This window comes from Macaca thibetana, chromosome 1, assembly GCF_024542745.1.
Source record: "Macaca thibetana thibetana isolate TM-01 chromosome 1, ASM2454274v1, whole genome shotgun sequence".
Lineage (NCBI taxonomy): Eukaryota > Metazoa > Chordata > Mammalia > Primates > Cercopithecidae > Macaca > Macaca thibetana.
The window spans coordinates 129,381,593-129,397,316 of NC_065578.1; the positions used below are offsets into that span (position 1 = coordinate 129,381,593).

The following is a 15,724-nucleotide window of genomic DNA, read 5'->3' on the forward strand; positions in this document are numbered from 1 at the left end:
AGCAACCATATTTCTCCTTAAGCCGATTAGCACTGGAGTGGAAAGGAGGGGAATTGGCCAGTCACTGGAGCTGGCACCTGGGCCAGGCTGGGGGTGGTGCGGTGGTGGCAGTGCCCAGGCCTGGGGACTGTGGCTTAAGGAAATGGTCTGGAAGATTCCTGTGCCTCAGGTAGGTACAGGGGCCCTGACAGGTGCTGATTGCCTGGACTAGACTCTTATAGGAATGAATGTGAAAAGAACAGGCTGCACAGATGGGACCACAGGAGTCCCCAGGCCTGGGCAGCTCTGGAGGGGCCGTCTCTGCTCTGAGCCCTGAGGATGATCCAGGGGCAGACACTGCCCTGCCTTAGAAAGCCCCCTGTCTGGCTGGGCATGGTGGCTCACGCCTTTAATCCCAGCATTTTGGGAGGCTGTGACAGGAATATAGCTTGAGGCCAGGGGTTTGAGACCAGCTCTGGCAACATAGTGAGACCCTCTCTCTATAATTTTTATTTATTTATTTATTTATATATTTATTTATTTATTTTTATTTTTCCCCCAAGACGGAGTCTTTCTCTGTCACCCAGGCTGGAGTACAGTGGTGTGATCTTGGCTCACTGCAACCTCTGCCTCCCAGGTTCAAGCAATTCTCCTGCCTCAGCCTCCTGAGTAGCTGGGATGACAGGCATGTGCCATCACGCCTGACTGACTTCTGTATTTTTAGTAGAGATGGATGGGGTTTCACCAAATTGGCCAGGCTGGTCTCAAACTCCTGACCCTCAGGTGATCTGCCCACCTCGGCCTCCCAAAGTGCTGAGATTACAGGCGTGAGCCACCACGCCCAGCCGGGCTTGGTGGTGGGCACCTGTAGTCCCAGCAACTTGGGAGGCTAAGGCAGGAGGATCCCTTGAGCCCAGGAGTTCAAGGCTGCAGTGAGCTATGATCATGCCACTATACTCCAGCCTGGGCGACAGAGCAAGACCCTGTCTTAAAAAAAAAAAAAAAAAAAAAAAAAAAAAAAGGAAGTCCCCAGTCTGAGACAAAAGTAAGGCCCAGGGCATACGCCAGAGCCCCAGAGCTTTGCATGGGAACAGGAGGCTGGCTCTGAAGTGGTTCTGGGCAGAGAAGGGAGAAGCAAGAGGGATATGGGAGAGAATGGGGTCCTGATTGAGGCAAAGGGCCTAAGCCCAAGAGGCTAGGAAGATGAGAGGCCTGGAGCCAGTTCCAAGGGGGTTCCTGTCCTCTTAAGGGGCTCACACACACATCTTCCTCCTCTCCAGTTCTGTACTTGGCAGGGGTGTTGCAGAGGAGGTGAAGGGGCTGTCCTTCAACTGCTCAGCTCTCTGCCCCTCTTTCTTTATGCCTCAAGTGGTGCAGCCACCCCTATGTCCCTGCCTGCCTACTCAACCCATCCCAGCCAGAGAAGGAATACTTTGCAGAGGTCTTGTGTCCCTGGCCTTGGTGTCTGTCAATCCTCAAGCCCTTCCACCCTCACTGCAGTGGCAGTTCAACCCCTTGCCTTCCACAGTATGAGAGAGAGAGAGTCAGAGACAGAGACAGAAGGAGCCTGGAGGACTTGAATCCCTGTAGGGGAAGGCAGTTGGTGATGATTTATTAGCCAGACAAGAATCAACAAACAAGTTCTAACATCTGTTCTCACCAAACCATTCCTCAGACAACAGCAGCATTGGACCAGGGCCCAGACTCAAAGGCTCAGAGGGCCAAGGAAATTAGACTCCAGGAGGAGAAACCAGGACAGTGAGAGCCAGCAGGGCCCTCCTCGCACACTTCTTTGCTGTCTTAGATCATCAAGGACTGAGCCATTGGATTCTTGGGATCTCTTAGGAGGGAGCAGGCTCCACATTTGCTTCTCTGACCTCCAGGCTTCTTTGTTGGGGGTCAGGCCGGACCTGTCGGGGGACAGAGTTAAGCCAGGATCCACAGGAGGGGACCCAGCAAGCACCCAGGCCTCCATGCAGTAGAACTCTGGAAAGTGGCCAGACTTCCTGTTTGAGGAAATCTCTGATGTTTCCTATGGACTGGAGTTTGTGGATGTGTGGTAAGGAACAGAGTACTAAACGGGGAATCAGGAAGCCTGGGTTCTAGTCCTTGACTTTGGCCAAGTCACTGTGCCTCTCAGGCTATGTTTTCTTTTCTGCATAGTGAGGGAGTTGAATTTGATCAGTAAGGACAAATGTAATGCTGCTCATCCTCCCGCCCTTACCCATGGCAGACATCACTAATCAATCATGTGATTTTTTCTGCTGAGTTCAGATATAACCTTAACATCCTTTCCAATGCAGCACTCTAGGCAGCCACGACCAATGGATTGGAGTTGGCATGCAAGATGACACCTCTTTGCCATCCTTGCAATTGATGATAGCTGAGGTCCTTTCCAGCTTTGATCAACTATGGTTTATTCCATCCACATTTCCTGAGAAGGGTGCCAGGTGTGTGTGAGGGTCTCTGGACCTTATACTCCAAGTTATCCTCACCAAGCTCAGACTTACCGCCTACTGAGGAGGCCCAAGGGGGAGCCATGCCTGTCCTCTGTCCTGAAGCACCTGTCTAGAAAGATTGTGGGGGAGGGTGTGTCTCCAGGCGGGTGGGGGCTGGTGGGGCAGGGGAGGGCCTTGCCCAATCACAGAGTTCTCAGAATGCAGCTGGGAGCCACCTGTATTCTGCAGAGAGAAGGACAGTTCTAGGTCACACCCTCTACCCTCTGCCTCCTAGGTGAACCTGCAGTCTCAAGACATCTGATCTGAACAGACTTTGGCTTCCAGAGAGGGTGTATAAACTCCTGTCATTCATTAATTCAACAGACATCTCCTGAGCACCTGCTCTGTGCCAGGCACTGGGCTGGGTGCTTTGGAAACAGATGGGTAAGTCCCAGCCCTCCCTTCAGGGAGCTCACACTCTAAACTAGGGAAGGGACAGAGAGAAGGAGATGGGAAGAGATGGGTGTCTCATGTGATCAATGTCGTGGCAGGTGTGTGTAAGGCACAGGGGGCGGCCTCTGTGGCCTCTGAGAAGGGAAAGCTGGTCTTGAAGGATGATTAGAAAGTTGCCAGGCAGCGGGAGGATGAGCTTGCAGGAAGTCGCTATAGGCAGAGATACTGGTGGGTGCAAACCCCAGGAGGCTTGAAACCACTTGGTTTAGAGAAATATGAATCATTCTAGGAGAATGGGAGCGGCTGGTGGTAACGCTAAGGAGGTGAGACCCCCCTCACCCAAGTCTAGCGTGCATCACGGGCCAGGCAGCTGCTTCAGCAAGACCATTCTGGCTTTTTTGGTGCAGAGTGGATCAGAAGTGGCAAGTATGGTGGTTAGGAAACCAGTTAAGAAGCTCTTGGGAGCCAGGCGAGGTGGCTCGAGCCTGTAATCTCAGCTGAGGCGGGAGGATCACTTGCACCCAGGAGTTCAAGTTTGCAGTGAGCTATGATTGTGCCACTACACTCCAGCCTGGGTGACAAAGCCAGACCCCAAATGATGGAAGCTGGAGCTGGGGAAAGGAAAAATATACTTAGGAAGAGATCCAGCATGAATGAGTGGCTTACCGGGGGAGTGAAGAAGGAGCAGTGCTGAGGGAGCCCTGGGATTCTGACTTGGCTAGCTGGGTGGCTAGAGACTTAGCAGTCAGGACAGGAAACATGGGACCGAGCTGTTTGGAGGGCAAGGGTGAGAGTGGTGTTGGCTGTGTTGAGTTTGAAGGGCTGAGGGATGCTGAGGGGAACTGACCAGAAGCTTGGAGAGAAGTTTGGATGGAGATATGGACGGGTGACGTCAGCTCTAGGACAGCAGGCGTTGGCAGGGGTGTGGGTGAGGACAAGCAGGCTCAGGCTGAGCGGGGAGCCTGGGGCACCAGCAGGGAGGGAGGGTGGGGAAGGGTCTGAGGAGAGAGGCTGGGGAAGGGCTTTGGGAGGGCCGCAGAGACCAAGGGAGAGGGTGGGATGGCTGCTGGGGCTAACCCATGGCATGAGGCACTGACTTGAAGGGTAGGCAAGCAGACTTAGGTCTGGGGAGAAGGAAGAGGGAGACAGGGAGTACATAGAAGGAGCTGGGAGAGGAGAGTCCCCCTCCTCTGAATAAGGGACCCCAAGTGCTCTTTTTCTCCAGGACAGCAGGGCCGTGAAGGCCAAGGGAGAGAGCCAGAGAGGCACAGGGCGGGGTCAGCCCCAGGTGTGTCCGAAGAGGGCCTGCAGGACAAGATGGACACAGATCAAAAAAGCCTCGATGGGGGAGGTGAAGGGGCACCCTGCCTGGGGGCCTCTGTTTTCTCTGTGAGGTAGGAGGGCATGGGGGTTTGACAAAGATGAGGTCTGAGTGACTCTGGGGAGAAGAGGGGGCAGTCTCTGGGCCTGGAGAAGGGAGGCTGGCACCTGGATCATTCTGTCCTTCCCACATCACCTCACACCTCTGCCCCTTACCCTGCCCCAGGCATCCACCCTGAACACCTTCACCTTCCCCCATCTACCTGCAGGGAGACCTTCTCGACCCCACCTTTCCCTGCACCTTTCCCAGTTTACCTGGCCTCCTGGGACAGGCCTGGACCGGCTCTTCCGTAGGACAGGGTGCCCAAGGGTGGCAGGTGGGCCCTCATCTTCCACCTCCACATAGATGTTGCTGGGGGCTTCCCCGGGGCTGCCCCGGCCCATGGCGTAGAAGGCTATGGGTTCATCAGGCTCGTTGTAGATAGGATTGGAGGGCTTGGGGGGTGGGGCCGGGAGGCGTCGTGAAACAGGGCTCGTGTAAACTTCTGGGGGCAGCTGAGGTTTGGCAGGGATGGGAGGCTTGGGCCTGAGTGGCTGGGAGGGCTGGGAGAGAAGGTGAGGCCAGGGAGGAGTGGGGTGAGGGAGGCAGGGTTAAAGCCCCATCATAAGTCCCAGCCTGAGCCTCTGCCCCCGCTAGGCCCCTCCTCCTCCCCGCTGCCTGCACCCCCTCGCAGGCCTGTCCTCCAGCTCCCTCAGCCCCTCCAACCCAATACCTCCTTCTCCCCGGCCGCTTCTTTCCGCATTGGGACTGTGGCTTGCCCCTGCTTGATGATTGGGCTGTATTCGGGGTTTGGGTCCTGGCTTTTGCTTCCAGAGTTTGATTCTTCGGTCCTCAGGGGAAGTCCTGCAGGCTCAGGAGTCTGCTGGGAAAGAAGGAGGTCTGAGGGACTTGGTGGAGCATTGGGGAGGGGGAGGTGATCAGGAGGACAAAATAATCCAGTCTAAGTGGAGGATGGGAGAAGGGGGAGGGGCACAGAAATTTGGCCTGGGCTGGGTTCCCTGGATGAGGAAGAGGGGGTGGCGACGGTGAGGAGACCCAGGGTCGGATGGAGGCGGTGGTAAGCTCTGGTCACAGGCCATATCTAGCATTAAAGTTTTTCTTTTTTGAGATAGAGTCTCGCTCTGTTGCCCAGGCTGAAGTGTAGTGGTGCAGTCTCAGCTCGCTGAAGCCTTGATCTCCTGGGCTCAAGCTATCCTCTTGCCTCAGCCTCCCAAGTAGCTGGGACTACAGGCATGCACCACCACCCTGGCTAACTGTGTTTTCATTTTCTGTAGAGATGGGGTCTCAGTCTATTGCCCAGGCTTGGTCTTGAACTCCTGGGCTCAAATGATCCTCCCACCTCAGCCTTCCTGAGTTTTAGGATTACAGGTGTGAGCCACCACACTTGGCTGCATTAAACTTAATTTCATCTGGATCACAGGGCAAGGCCAGATTCCATTTGTGCCTGTGGTTGTGAAGATGCAACATGGCTTTACACATCTTTAGCTGAAAAATTATTGGCATGGGGACCAATCTCCATGACAGCTGTGCTTGTGTTTATTTCTGTACCGCTGGTTAATTTATGGAGATATAAACTGAAGGTTTTTTGTTTGTTTGTTTTTGTTTTTAAGACCAAGTCTCATTCTGTCATCCAGGCTGGAGTGCAGTGGCACAATCTCGGCTCACTGCAACCTCCGCCTCCTGGGTTCCAGAGATTCTCCTGCCTCAGCCTCCCAAGTAGCTGGGATTACAGCCACCCACCACCACACCCAGCTAATGTTTGTATTTTTCAGTAGAGATGGGGTTTTGTCATGTTGGCCAGACTGGTCTCGAACTCCTGACCTCAGGTGATCCTCCACCTTGGCCTCCCAAAGTGCTGGGATTACAGATGTGAGCCACTGCACCTGGCCATAAGCTAAAATTTTTAAGGGCAGAGACCACCTCAGGAGAGAGGAGCCCCATGTGGGATGGTTCCATCTCACAGACGGTGGGTTTTTAGTTCAGTATTAGCCCTTGGTCCATGAATGCTGTCCCCATGCCTGCTGCCAGTGTAGGCTAAGGTCACAGGGCTTTTCTTGTGCTCCTGCAATCCACCAAGTGCACGTCTCCATCGGGAGGTGTACTGCAGGTGTACTAGGGAATCCAAAGAATTCCTTTTCCTGCCCTAACCCCCTCCTCTCTCAGCATCTCCTTCCTGAATAAAAAGTAGCACCTCCACCCTGCTGCCGAAACAGCACCTTAGGAGTCAGCCTTGATGCCTCCACCTCCTCCCTCTCGACATGAAATAAAACACAAGTCCTGCTCCTTCTGCTGTCTAAATATTGTTCACATCTGTGTACTTTTCTGCATGCACACGGCCAGCACCCTAGTTGAGGCCTCCTGACTCCTCCCCCTGCATCGTCTTGCCCTTCCAACCCACTCTCCAGTCTTCGAGCAGAGCAATCTTACAGAAACTCCCCTAGCAATCCTTGGGTGGTTACCCATTGCCCCAGGATAAGTCAGAATCCGAGAGCTTGAGTGACAAGACTCTGTGTGACCTCAGACTTCTACACTTCTGCCTTCAGCCTTCTCAGGTCAGGCTGGCTCCTCCTCACCCCCAGACTTCCCCATGCTCTATGAATCTCAGGTCTCTGCCTGTTCCTCACAAAAGAGGCAGTGACCACAGTCACTGTCCCCACTTGTTTTAACTGACCCAAATCAAGTTCTGTGAAACTCCTCATCTAGGTCACCAGTGACCTCCTCTCCGTCAAACCCAGTGTCAATTGCACCCTCTGCCCTCACCCGCCTTCACTCACTTTCTTCACTTGGCTTCCAGAGCATCACACTCTGGCTTTTCTCCTCTCTTTCTGAGTGCTCTGCTCAATTTTCTTTGTCAGTTCACCCTCATTTCTGCAACCTCTAAATGCTGGAGACTTGGGCTTCATTTCCTTCCTACCTACACTGACTTTTGAGTGAGATTTCACCCCTCCTAAAGGTTTTAGAGCCGGGCGCGGTGGCTCAAGCCTGTAATCCCAGCACTTTGGGAGGCCGAGGCGGGCGGATCACGAGGTCAGGAGATCGAGGCCATCCTGGCTAACACGGTGAAACCCCGTCTCTACTAAAAAATACAAAAAACTAGCCGGGCGAGGTGGCGGCGCCTGTAGTCCCAGCTACTCGGGAGGCTGAGGCAGGAGAATGGCGTAAACCCGGGAGGCGGAGCTTGCAGTGAGCTGAGATCCGGCCACCGCACTCCAGCCTGGGCGACAGAGCCAGACTCCGTCTCAAAAAAAAAAAAAAAAAGGTTTTAGAGTCCCTCTGAGTGCTGGTGACTCTCAATATTTGTCTGCAGCCCATCCCTTTGTCCCAGTCCCGACTCTGAATTCCAGCTGCCTACTTGACATCTCCATGCTGAGCTGCATGTGTAGAAAAACAGAACTCTTGACCCTGCCCCCCTGCCCAGACATGTTCCTCCTAGAACTTTCCTCGTCTCAGTCAATGACAAGTCCATCTTTTCACACTCCTCATCCAATCCTGCAAAAACCCAGCAGCTCCACCTTCTAAGGAGACCCAGCCTCCGCCCTCCTCACGCCTCCTGGAGGCAGCCACGTCTGCTACCCTGACCCAGGCTGCCATCATTTCATGTGAAATATTGCCTCTCCCGAAACTTGCCAGGCCATGTCACCCCTCAGCTTGTAACTCTCCAGTGCCATCTCGTCTCACTCAGAATAAAACTCCAAATGCATACAAGAGTCTACAGGGCCCCCCTCCCTCACCCCTCTGATCTCATCTCCTACTTCTCTATCCTTCAGTCACTGGATCCACCCATGCTAGCTTCCTCTCTGCTCCCATCATTCCTCAGACACAGCAAGTCTCCTCCTGCCTCAGGGCCTTTGCACCTGCTGTGCCCGCTGCCGAGAATGCTTTTCCTCCAGTTGTCTGCATGGCTCTTCTATTTCATACAGGCCTCTATTCAGATGTCCACTTACCAGAGTGACCTTCCCTGACACCCGGTGTAGAACAGCCCCAACCCTGTCACTCTTCAACAATATTTCACATGAAATGATGGCAGCCTGGGCCAGGGTAGCAGAGGTGGGTGCCTCCAGGAGGCATGAGGGCTGGAGGCTGGGTCTGCCTAGAAGGTGGAGCTGCTGGTGGAGCTGTTTGGTTTTCTTGTCAGTGTGTACTTATCATTACTAGACAGACTCTGTCTTCTTTGCTTGTTTTCTGTATTACTCACTTGTCTGCCTCCTCCTTCTAGAATGGAAGCTCTTGAAGGCAGAGATATTCCAGTCCTTTAAGTTCACTGCTATTTTTCCAGTGCCCAGAAGGTTGCGTGGCACCCAGTGGTCCCTCAGCACTGCCTGAACTTGTGCACCACTGCCTGCTAGGCTAAACGGTACCCTGTATTTCCTTCTGAATCACATTCTCCACACTGGATTTCTATTACTTGTCCATTTTTACTGCTGGAAAGTAGGCTTTGTGAGTTTGAGACCCATCTGTCTGTCTTGTTCATGGGTCTATTCTCAGGGCCTGCCAGCAGTTGGTAGGCCCTAAGTACTCCGTAAATATCTCTTATATTAAAAACAAATGACTTCTAGGCTGGGCGCAGTGGCTCATGCCTGTAATCCCAGCTACTCAGGGGTCCCATTCAGGAGACCCCTGCATCCTCCCCTGGCCTCATCCTGGAAGGGCAGTCTGCAGGGGCTGCTACTGCAGCAACAGGGATGGGAAAGTAGTTGGACTTCCAGATTTCAGAAGTCAAAACTGAAAATACCAGATGGAAAATACCAGCATTCGAAGCCTTAGGGACAGAAGGATAATGGGGCCTGGAGAGGGGAAGCTGACTCAGGAGGCTGAGGCGGGAGAATCACTTGAACCCGGGAGGTGGAGTTTGCAGGGAGAAAAGATCGCGCCACTGCACTCTAGCCTGCGAGACAGATCGACACTCTGTCTAAAACAAAACAAAACAAAACAAAAAACCCCAAATGACTCTGTGTGCCCCTGGTCTCTCCTTGCCCCTCTGTCTCCGTGTGGCTGGGCTTGTCTCTTAAGGAGGGACCCCCCAGCACTCATATTTCTCGAAGGGCCTGCCACCCTCTCACGAAGATGAAGATGCCTGGATAAGGGAGGCATGCCCGGGTGGTGTTTTGGGATGAGAAAGTGCCTGGTGCCGCGTCCTGCGCCTGGGCTCTGAGTCGGGGGGCGGGGAGGGGGCGCTGGCCTGAGACCCTGGGCTCTCTGGTCAGGGCCCGGGGCGCGTACCTGGCGGGCGAGCGGCTCGGTGAGCGTCTCCCCGTAGGGGCTGAGCGGGTGCGCCGTGTAGTGCCGCAGCAGGTCCTGCAGCCGTTCGTGGGCGCTGTCCTCGCCCAGCACCACGTGGCGCCCGTCCCCGAGCTGGGCCAGCAGGAAGTGGCGGCAGCAAGTCCGGCTCCTGGAGGGCGCCGTTAGGGATCAGACTATCTCCCACTCCTCGGCCAGGGCCACCAGAGCGAGGCGTGACCCCCACTTTCAGCAGCCCGGGGACTGAGCTAAAAGCTCGGCTCCTCCTGGGATCAGACCCAAGCCCCGCCCCTCCCGAGCCCCGCCTTCGGTCGCCCGGCGCTGGGCCTCGCCCCTCACCTGTAAGTCAGCACGAAGGTCACCGCGCTCTCGCTGAACCGCACCAAGTAGCATCCCTGAGGCTTGGGCTCCAGCAGCCTCTCTGCCTCCCTGTGGGTGACGGAGAGAGGGGGCCGAAACCTGCTCTGACACTTCCAGCCTCGCCTGTCTCCCCAGCTCTCACGAGGAACCCTTACCCCCAAGCAAGCATGCTGGAGCGGCTAGAGAAAGGCTAGGGTTGAGATGGGGAGAGAGAACATGTGGGAGCTGATCTCCCGCTGCAGGGACTAGGCGTGGACAGGGGCCAGGGGTCCCATTCAGGAGACCCCCCGCTTCCTCCCCTGGCCTCATCCTGGAAGGGCAGCCTGTAGGGGCTGCTACTGCAGCAACAGAGATGGGAAAGTAGTTGGACTTCCAGATTTCCGAAGTCAAAACTGAACTGAGGAGGTGAACAAAGAGATAGGGAGAAATGAGGCTGAGAAATGGAGGAGGGAGGATCTGTAAGGGTGGAAGAAAAGAGGCCTGGGAGATAAAGATGGAGTAAGCCTGGAGGGAGAGAGGGGTGGAAAATACCAGCATTTGAGGCCTTAGGGACAGGAGGATAATGGGGCCTAGAGAGAGGAAGCTGAGGCACAGAGAGGCCTGGACTGGAGCCTCTCCAATGATCTCCCCTGGAGAGATGCCTCAGTGAAAGGCCTAGAAAACTCTGGGAGTGGGAGCCTGGAGTGGGCACCTCCATCTGCTCCAGACTGGTAGAAGTGGGAGCCTTCATCTATTCCTGGCAGGTGGCAGGACCCAGACCCAGGACTTGCCCTGCCCCTGTCTGGGCCAATTTCCTCCTCCGTGACTCACCTCCGGGTGATGAAGCCATGGAACCAGGCAGGGGCTGCCCCATGCTGCAGGAGCCAGTGGGCCTGGGTCTTCTGGAACCAAGCCCGGGTCTCGGCCTGCAGGGACAGGCTTCCTTCTCCAGGCACCTCCTCTGCCCTCTCAGCATTCCCTGGGATGGAGGCAGCCTCCAGGGCCTGGGGAGATGCCTGGATCAGGGAAGAGTTCAAGGAGGGGGAAGCAGCATGATGGGTGAGCCTTCTCCTGACTTTGATCCACCTGCCACCTTCTTTTCCTCATACCCAGCCTCTCCTGTCTATTTTAGGGTACAATTGCCCAGAAAGTCCTTCCTAAAGTCTAACTTAAATCCCTTCTTCCGCTCCAGCTGTTCTGGCTTCCAGAGACTCTCCTTCCTCTGCCCTCTGGGTCCTGAGGGCTTTTAATCCAGCAGCAGTGAGCTATCACACTGTGCTCCAGGAGGGACGGGAAAGGCAGCACAGCCTTCCAGATGGATAGAGTCATTCCCTGGCCTGGAGGATGAAGGAACATGATGCCGGAAGTCACGCTAAAGGCCAGAATGAGGGAGGGCTTACTCCACAATATGAGGGACTGAGCTAGTTCACAGAGAAAATTCTTGAGTGGGCGGGAGGGAAGGGCTGAGACGTGGAATGCACCGGGTGAATGAAGGTCACTGACACAGAGGGCAGATGCCTGCTTCTGGGACTCAATGCGCTGCATCCTGGTCACCTGCGGACTCTGCCTGAGCTTCCGGAGGGCCTAGGAGCAGCACGGGAGTGAGTGGGCAACTCAGTGCATGAAGGAGGTACTCCCCATTTTCGTTCTCTCCCTCTGTGCCCCAGCCCGTTGGCAGACCCGGATCATTCCTGCCTTCTCTCGGGGTGGCCTTTGTCCATCTGCAAATCCTTCCCCATGGGAGGGTGGGAGAGATGAGGGAGCTGCACCCCGCTGCCGCCCCAGGTTTCTACCCACCGCAGTGTAGCCCAGGTTCCGGCAGCTCCTGTGGGTCATGTCCGTGATCTGGAAGGTGCTGAAGGTTGGGATGGGGGCTTCATGACTCCCTGTGAGCACAAAGAGGGCTGTCGGGGTTTCTCAGCGGGGGACTGTGTCTATCTCTGCCTCCCACCCCTCCTCCCAGGTTCAGGGATCTGTAGGGCTGGGACAGTCTTAATGACAGGAAAAACGCAGAAGGGCAGCAGGGGAGTTTCTCAGGCATGAGGATGAGTAGCCAAGGGGGCGTGAGGGGGGCTAATGCTGCCAGAGGAGGTTGTCAGGGACACCAGGTGCCTAGAAGGAGAAGATGGGAGCCAGGCTGGCCTTCGGATGGCCAGGGAGGCAGATCACTTCAGGGCAGGCCCTTCTTCTGGTCCAGGATCTTTTGCCTCCTCCTCCCTTCATCCTCCTGCTCCCTCCTCTCTCCTCTCTGAGAAGCGCTCAAAAAACCCTGTCACCTTTATCCTCAGGGATGAGTGGGCATGGAGCCCCAGGCGGGGTTGTGGTCGCCCTGCCTCTCAGCCTTGCCAGCTCTGGCTTAGAGTGGGGCCCCTCATCCCTGAAGTGGGAGCTCAAGCCCAGGAGGGAGGGCAGGGGCATGGGGGTCTTGGTGCCCCCTCCCACCCATATCCTCCAACTTCACACTTACCTTGGGGACATATCTGGGCCAGGGGGAACTCCATGGGGGCAGCCTGACAAGGGATCCCAGAGCAGGGTGTGTGTATGTGCTCTGGAAAGGTGTGCACACTCAGCAACTCTTCATCTCTCCTTTCACCCTGGCCCCAGGGGCAGGAAATGTCGCCTTACCCACAGCCTTAGTTCTGGCAGAGGACCCACGTCATGGAAAGCCTTAAGACGATTGTCCCACCCCCGGAAGCCACGCAGCTGTAGATAGTGGTGGTATAGCGGTGGGGGGTATCTGTGTCACTCTTTGTTTAGGTGTTAGGAAGTCCTTACTGCTACCTGACCTTCATCCCTCCAGATTCTTTCTCTGCTCCCTCACCCCAAACTAGAACTTCCCTTTCTCTCTCTCTCATCTCTCTTGACTTCTATTTCTTTCTCTCTGGAAAATCTCCCACTCTGCCTCTGGGCCTGTTCTGAGCAGTGGGAATGGGGATGTCAGCCTCAAGGATAAGCCACACAAGGTGCTTATGGGTCATGCTTTGAGGAGACATGAGGAAGGGAGGGGGCAGGGCTGCAACAGGAAGGATGTGGGTTAGACTTCTGGAAGGACTTTTTGAGGACATATGAAATCTATGAGTCTGGGCATGGTGTCTCACGCCTGTAATCCCAGTACTTTGGGGGGCTCAGGCGAGAAGATCGCTTAAGCCCAGGAGTTCATGGTCAGCCCTGGGCAACACAGTGAGACCCCATCTCTATTTTTAAAAATTAATAATAAAAAAAGAAATTTATGAGACAAGGGGTTAGAGAGGAGGGGGACTGGATTCCATCATTCAGCAGATAATGGAACTGAGTTAGGGAAAAACCAGGCAATCCTGGAGGAAGGAAGGAGAATTCCTCCAGCTAAGCTCGTCATCATTAGTATCAACACTATCAGCAGTTGCTGTTAATAACATCACTGTTGATGTCTTTTTTTTTTTTTTTAGACAGAGTCTAGCAGGACTACAGTGACACAATCTCAGCTCACTGCAACTTCCGCCTCCCAGGTTCAAGGGATTCTTGTGCCTCAGCCTCCCGAGTGGCTAGGATTACAGGCTTGCACCACCACGCCCCGCTGATTTTTGTATTTTTAGTAGAGACAGTGTTTCACCATGTTGGCCAGGCTGGTCTTGAACTCCTGACCTCAAGTGATCCACCCACCTTGACCTCCACAGGCGTGAGCCACTGCATTGGCCGGTGCTGATGTCTTAAACTTTCAATGTGTTTAGACTTCCCACCATACCAAAGGACCAACCCCATTTCTCTCTGAATTGATCTTCACAAACTAAGAAGGGGACAGGAACATTATCCCCATTTACCAGAAGCTCAGAGGAGTGTCTTGGCCAGGGCCTTTCAGTGGCTAAGAAGTTGGTATGAATGCTGGGACTAGAAGCTAGACTTCCTTTCACTAATTTCACTGTGATTTAGGCCAAAGGTTCATGACTATGTGCTGTGCACTGTTCTTGGTACTGAGAACTCAGAGAGGAAAAAAAAATTTGTCTCAAGATGTCAGGTGGGGGAGATGTACTTGCCAAGACTTACCGTTTTTCAAAAAATTATGTACTGTTTTCTTACTTTTAAAAACGTGTTCTAAATTTTTAATAGTTTTTGGGGTTCAGTTGGGTTTTGGTTACACGGGTAAGTTATCTGGTGGTGATTTCTGAGATTTTAATGCACCTGTCACCCAAGCAGTGTACACTGTCCCCAATATGTAGTCTTTTATTCTTCACCCAACCTTCCCCCCAAGTCCCCAAATTCCCTTATATCACTCTCATGCCTTCGTGTCCTCATAGCTTAGCTCCCACTTATAAGTGAGAACATACGATATTTGGTTTTCCATTCCTGAGTTACTCCACTTAGAATAATGGCCTCCAGCTCCAACCAAGTTGCTGCAAAAGACATTATTTCGTTCCTTTTTATGGCTGAGTAGTACTCCATGATGCAGATACACCACATTTTCTTTATCCACTCTTTGGTTGATGGGCACTTAGGTTGGTTTCATATCTTTGCAATTGCAAATTGTGCTGCTATAAACATGTGTGTGCATGTGTCTTTTTTATAGAAGGACTTCTTTTCCTTTGAAAAGACACCCAGTAGTGGGATTGCTGGAAATAATGGTATTTCTACTTTTGTTTTTTAAGGAATATCCATACTGTTTTTCATAGTGGTTGTACTAATTTGCATTCCCACCAGCAATGTAAAACTGTTCCCTTTTCACCACATCCATGCCAACATCTATTTGTGTGTGTGTGTCTGTGTGTCTGTGTCTAAGATGAAGTCTCACTCTGTCACCCAGGCTGAAGTGCAGTGGTGCGATCTCAGCTCACTGCAACCTCTGCCTCCCAGGTTCAAGTGATTCTCCTGCCTCAGCCTCCTGAGTAGCTGGGACTACAGGTGAATGCCACCATGCCTGGCTAATTTTTGTATTTTTAGTAGAAAAAATGGGGTTGGTCGAACTTCTGATCTCAGGTGATACCCCTGCCTCAGCCTCCCAAAGCGCTGGGATCACAGGCATAAGCCATCGCACCTCGCCACATCTATTGTTTTTTTGACATTTTAATTATGGCCATTCTTGCAGAAATAAGGTGGTGTCTCATTGTGGTTTTAATTTGCATTTCCTTGATGATTAGTGATGTTGAGCATTTTTTCATATGTTTGTTGGCTGTTTGAATACTTTCTTTTGAGAAATGTCTATTCATGTTCTTTGCTCACTTTTTGATGGGATTATTATTTTTTATTTTTATTTTTATTTAGATGGAGTTTCACTCTTGTTGCCCATGCTGGAGTGCAATGGCATGATCTTGGCTCACTGCAGCCTCCGCTTCCCAGGTTCAAGCGATTCTCCTGCCTCAGCCTCCTGAGTAGCTGGGATTACAGGTATACGCCACCACGCCTGGCTAATTTTGTATTTTTAGTAGAGATGGGGTTTCTCCATGTTGGTCAGGCTGTTCTCGAACTCCTGACCTCAGGTGATCTACCCACCTCAACCTCCCAAAGTTCTGGGATTACACGTATGAGCCACTGCGCCTGGCCTATTTGTTTTTTTTCTTGCTGATTTGAGTTCCTTGAGATTCTGGGCACTAGTCTTTGTTGGATGCAGTTTGAGAATGTTTTCTCCCACTCTGTGGTTTGTCTGTTTACTCTGCTGATTACTTTTTTTGCTATTCAGAAGCTTTTTAGTTTAATTAGTTCCCCATCTATTTATTTTTGTTTTTGTTGAATTTGCTTTTGGGGTCTTAGTCACGAATTATTTGCCTAAGTCAATGTTCAGAAGAGTTTTTTGGATGTTATCTTCTAGAATTTTTATGGTTTCAGGCCTTAGATTTAAGTCTTTAATCCATCTTGAGTTGATTTTATTATAAGGTGAGAAATGGGGAACCAGTTTCATTCTTCTACATGTGGCTTGCCAGTTTACTCA

At 52.9% G+C, this 15,724-nt stretch overlaps 3 protein-coding genes across 3 annotated transcripts in view; all 3 read right to left on the minus strand.

The window, feature by feature from the left end:
• Positions 1–15,724, minus strand: part of MRPL24 (mitochondrial ribosomal protein L24) — a 146,873-nt gene that overhangs the window by 66,288 nt on the left and 64,861 nt on the right. The gene's annotated exons all lie outside the window — the stretch shown is intronic.
• The window catches only part of HDGF (heparin binding growth factor), a 124,131-nt gene that overhangs the window by 61,488 nt on the left and 46,919 nt on the right, over positions 1–15,724 (minus strand). The gene's annotated exons all lie outside the window — the stretch shown is intronic.
• SH2D2A (SH2 domain containing 2A) lies at positions 1,561–12,469 on the minus strand. The gene is made up of 9 exons (XM_050779226.1): positions 12,296–12,469; positions 11,626–11,714; positions 10,660–10,844; positions 9,829–9,918; positions 9,472–9,640; positions 4,964–5,110; positions 4,506–4,793; positions 2,490–2,660; positions 1,561–1,889 (listed from the first exon to the last, which is right to left on the minus strand). The coding sequence occupies exons 1-8, from the start codon at positions 12,327–12,329 to the stop codon at positions 2,493–2,495; spliced, it is 1,170 nt and encodes a 389-aa protein (XP_050635183.1). The 5' UTR covers positions 12,330–12,469; the 3' UTR covers positions 1,561–1,889; positions 2,490–2,492.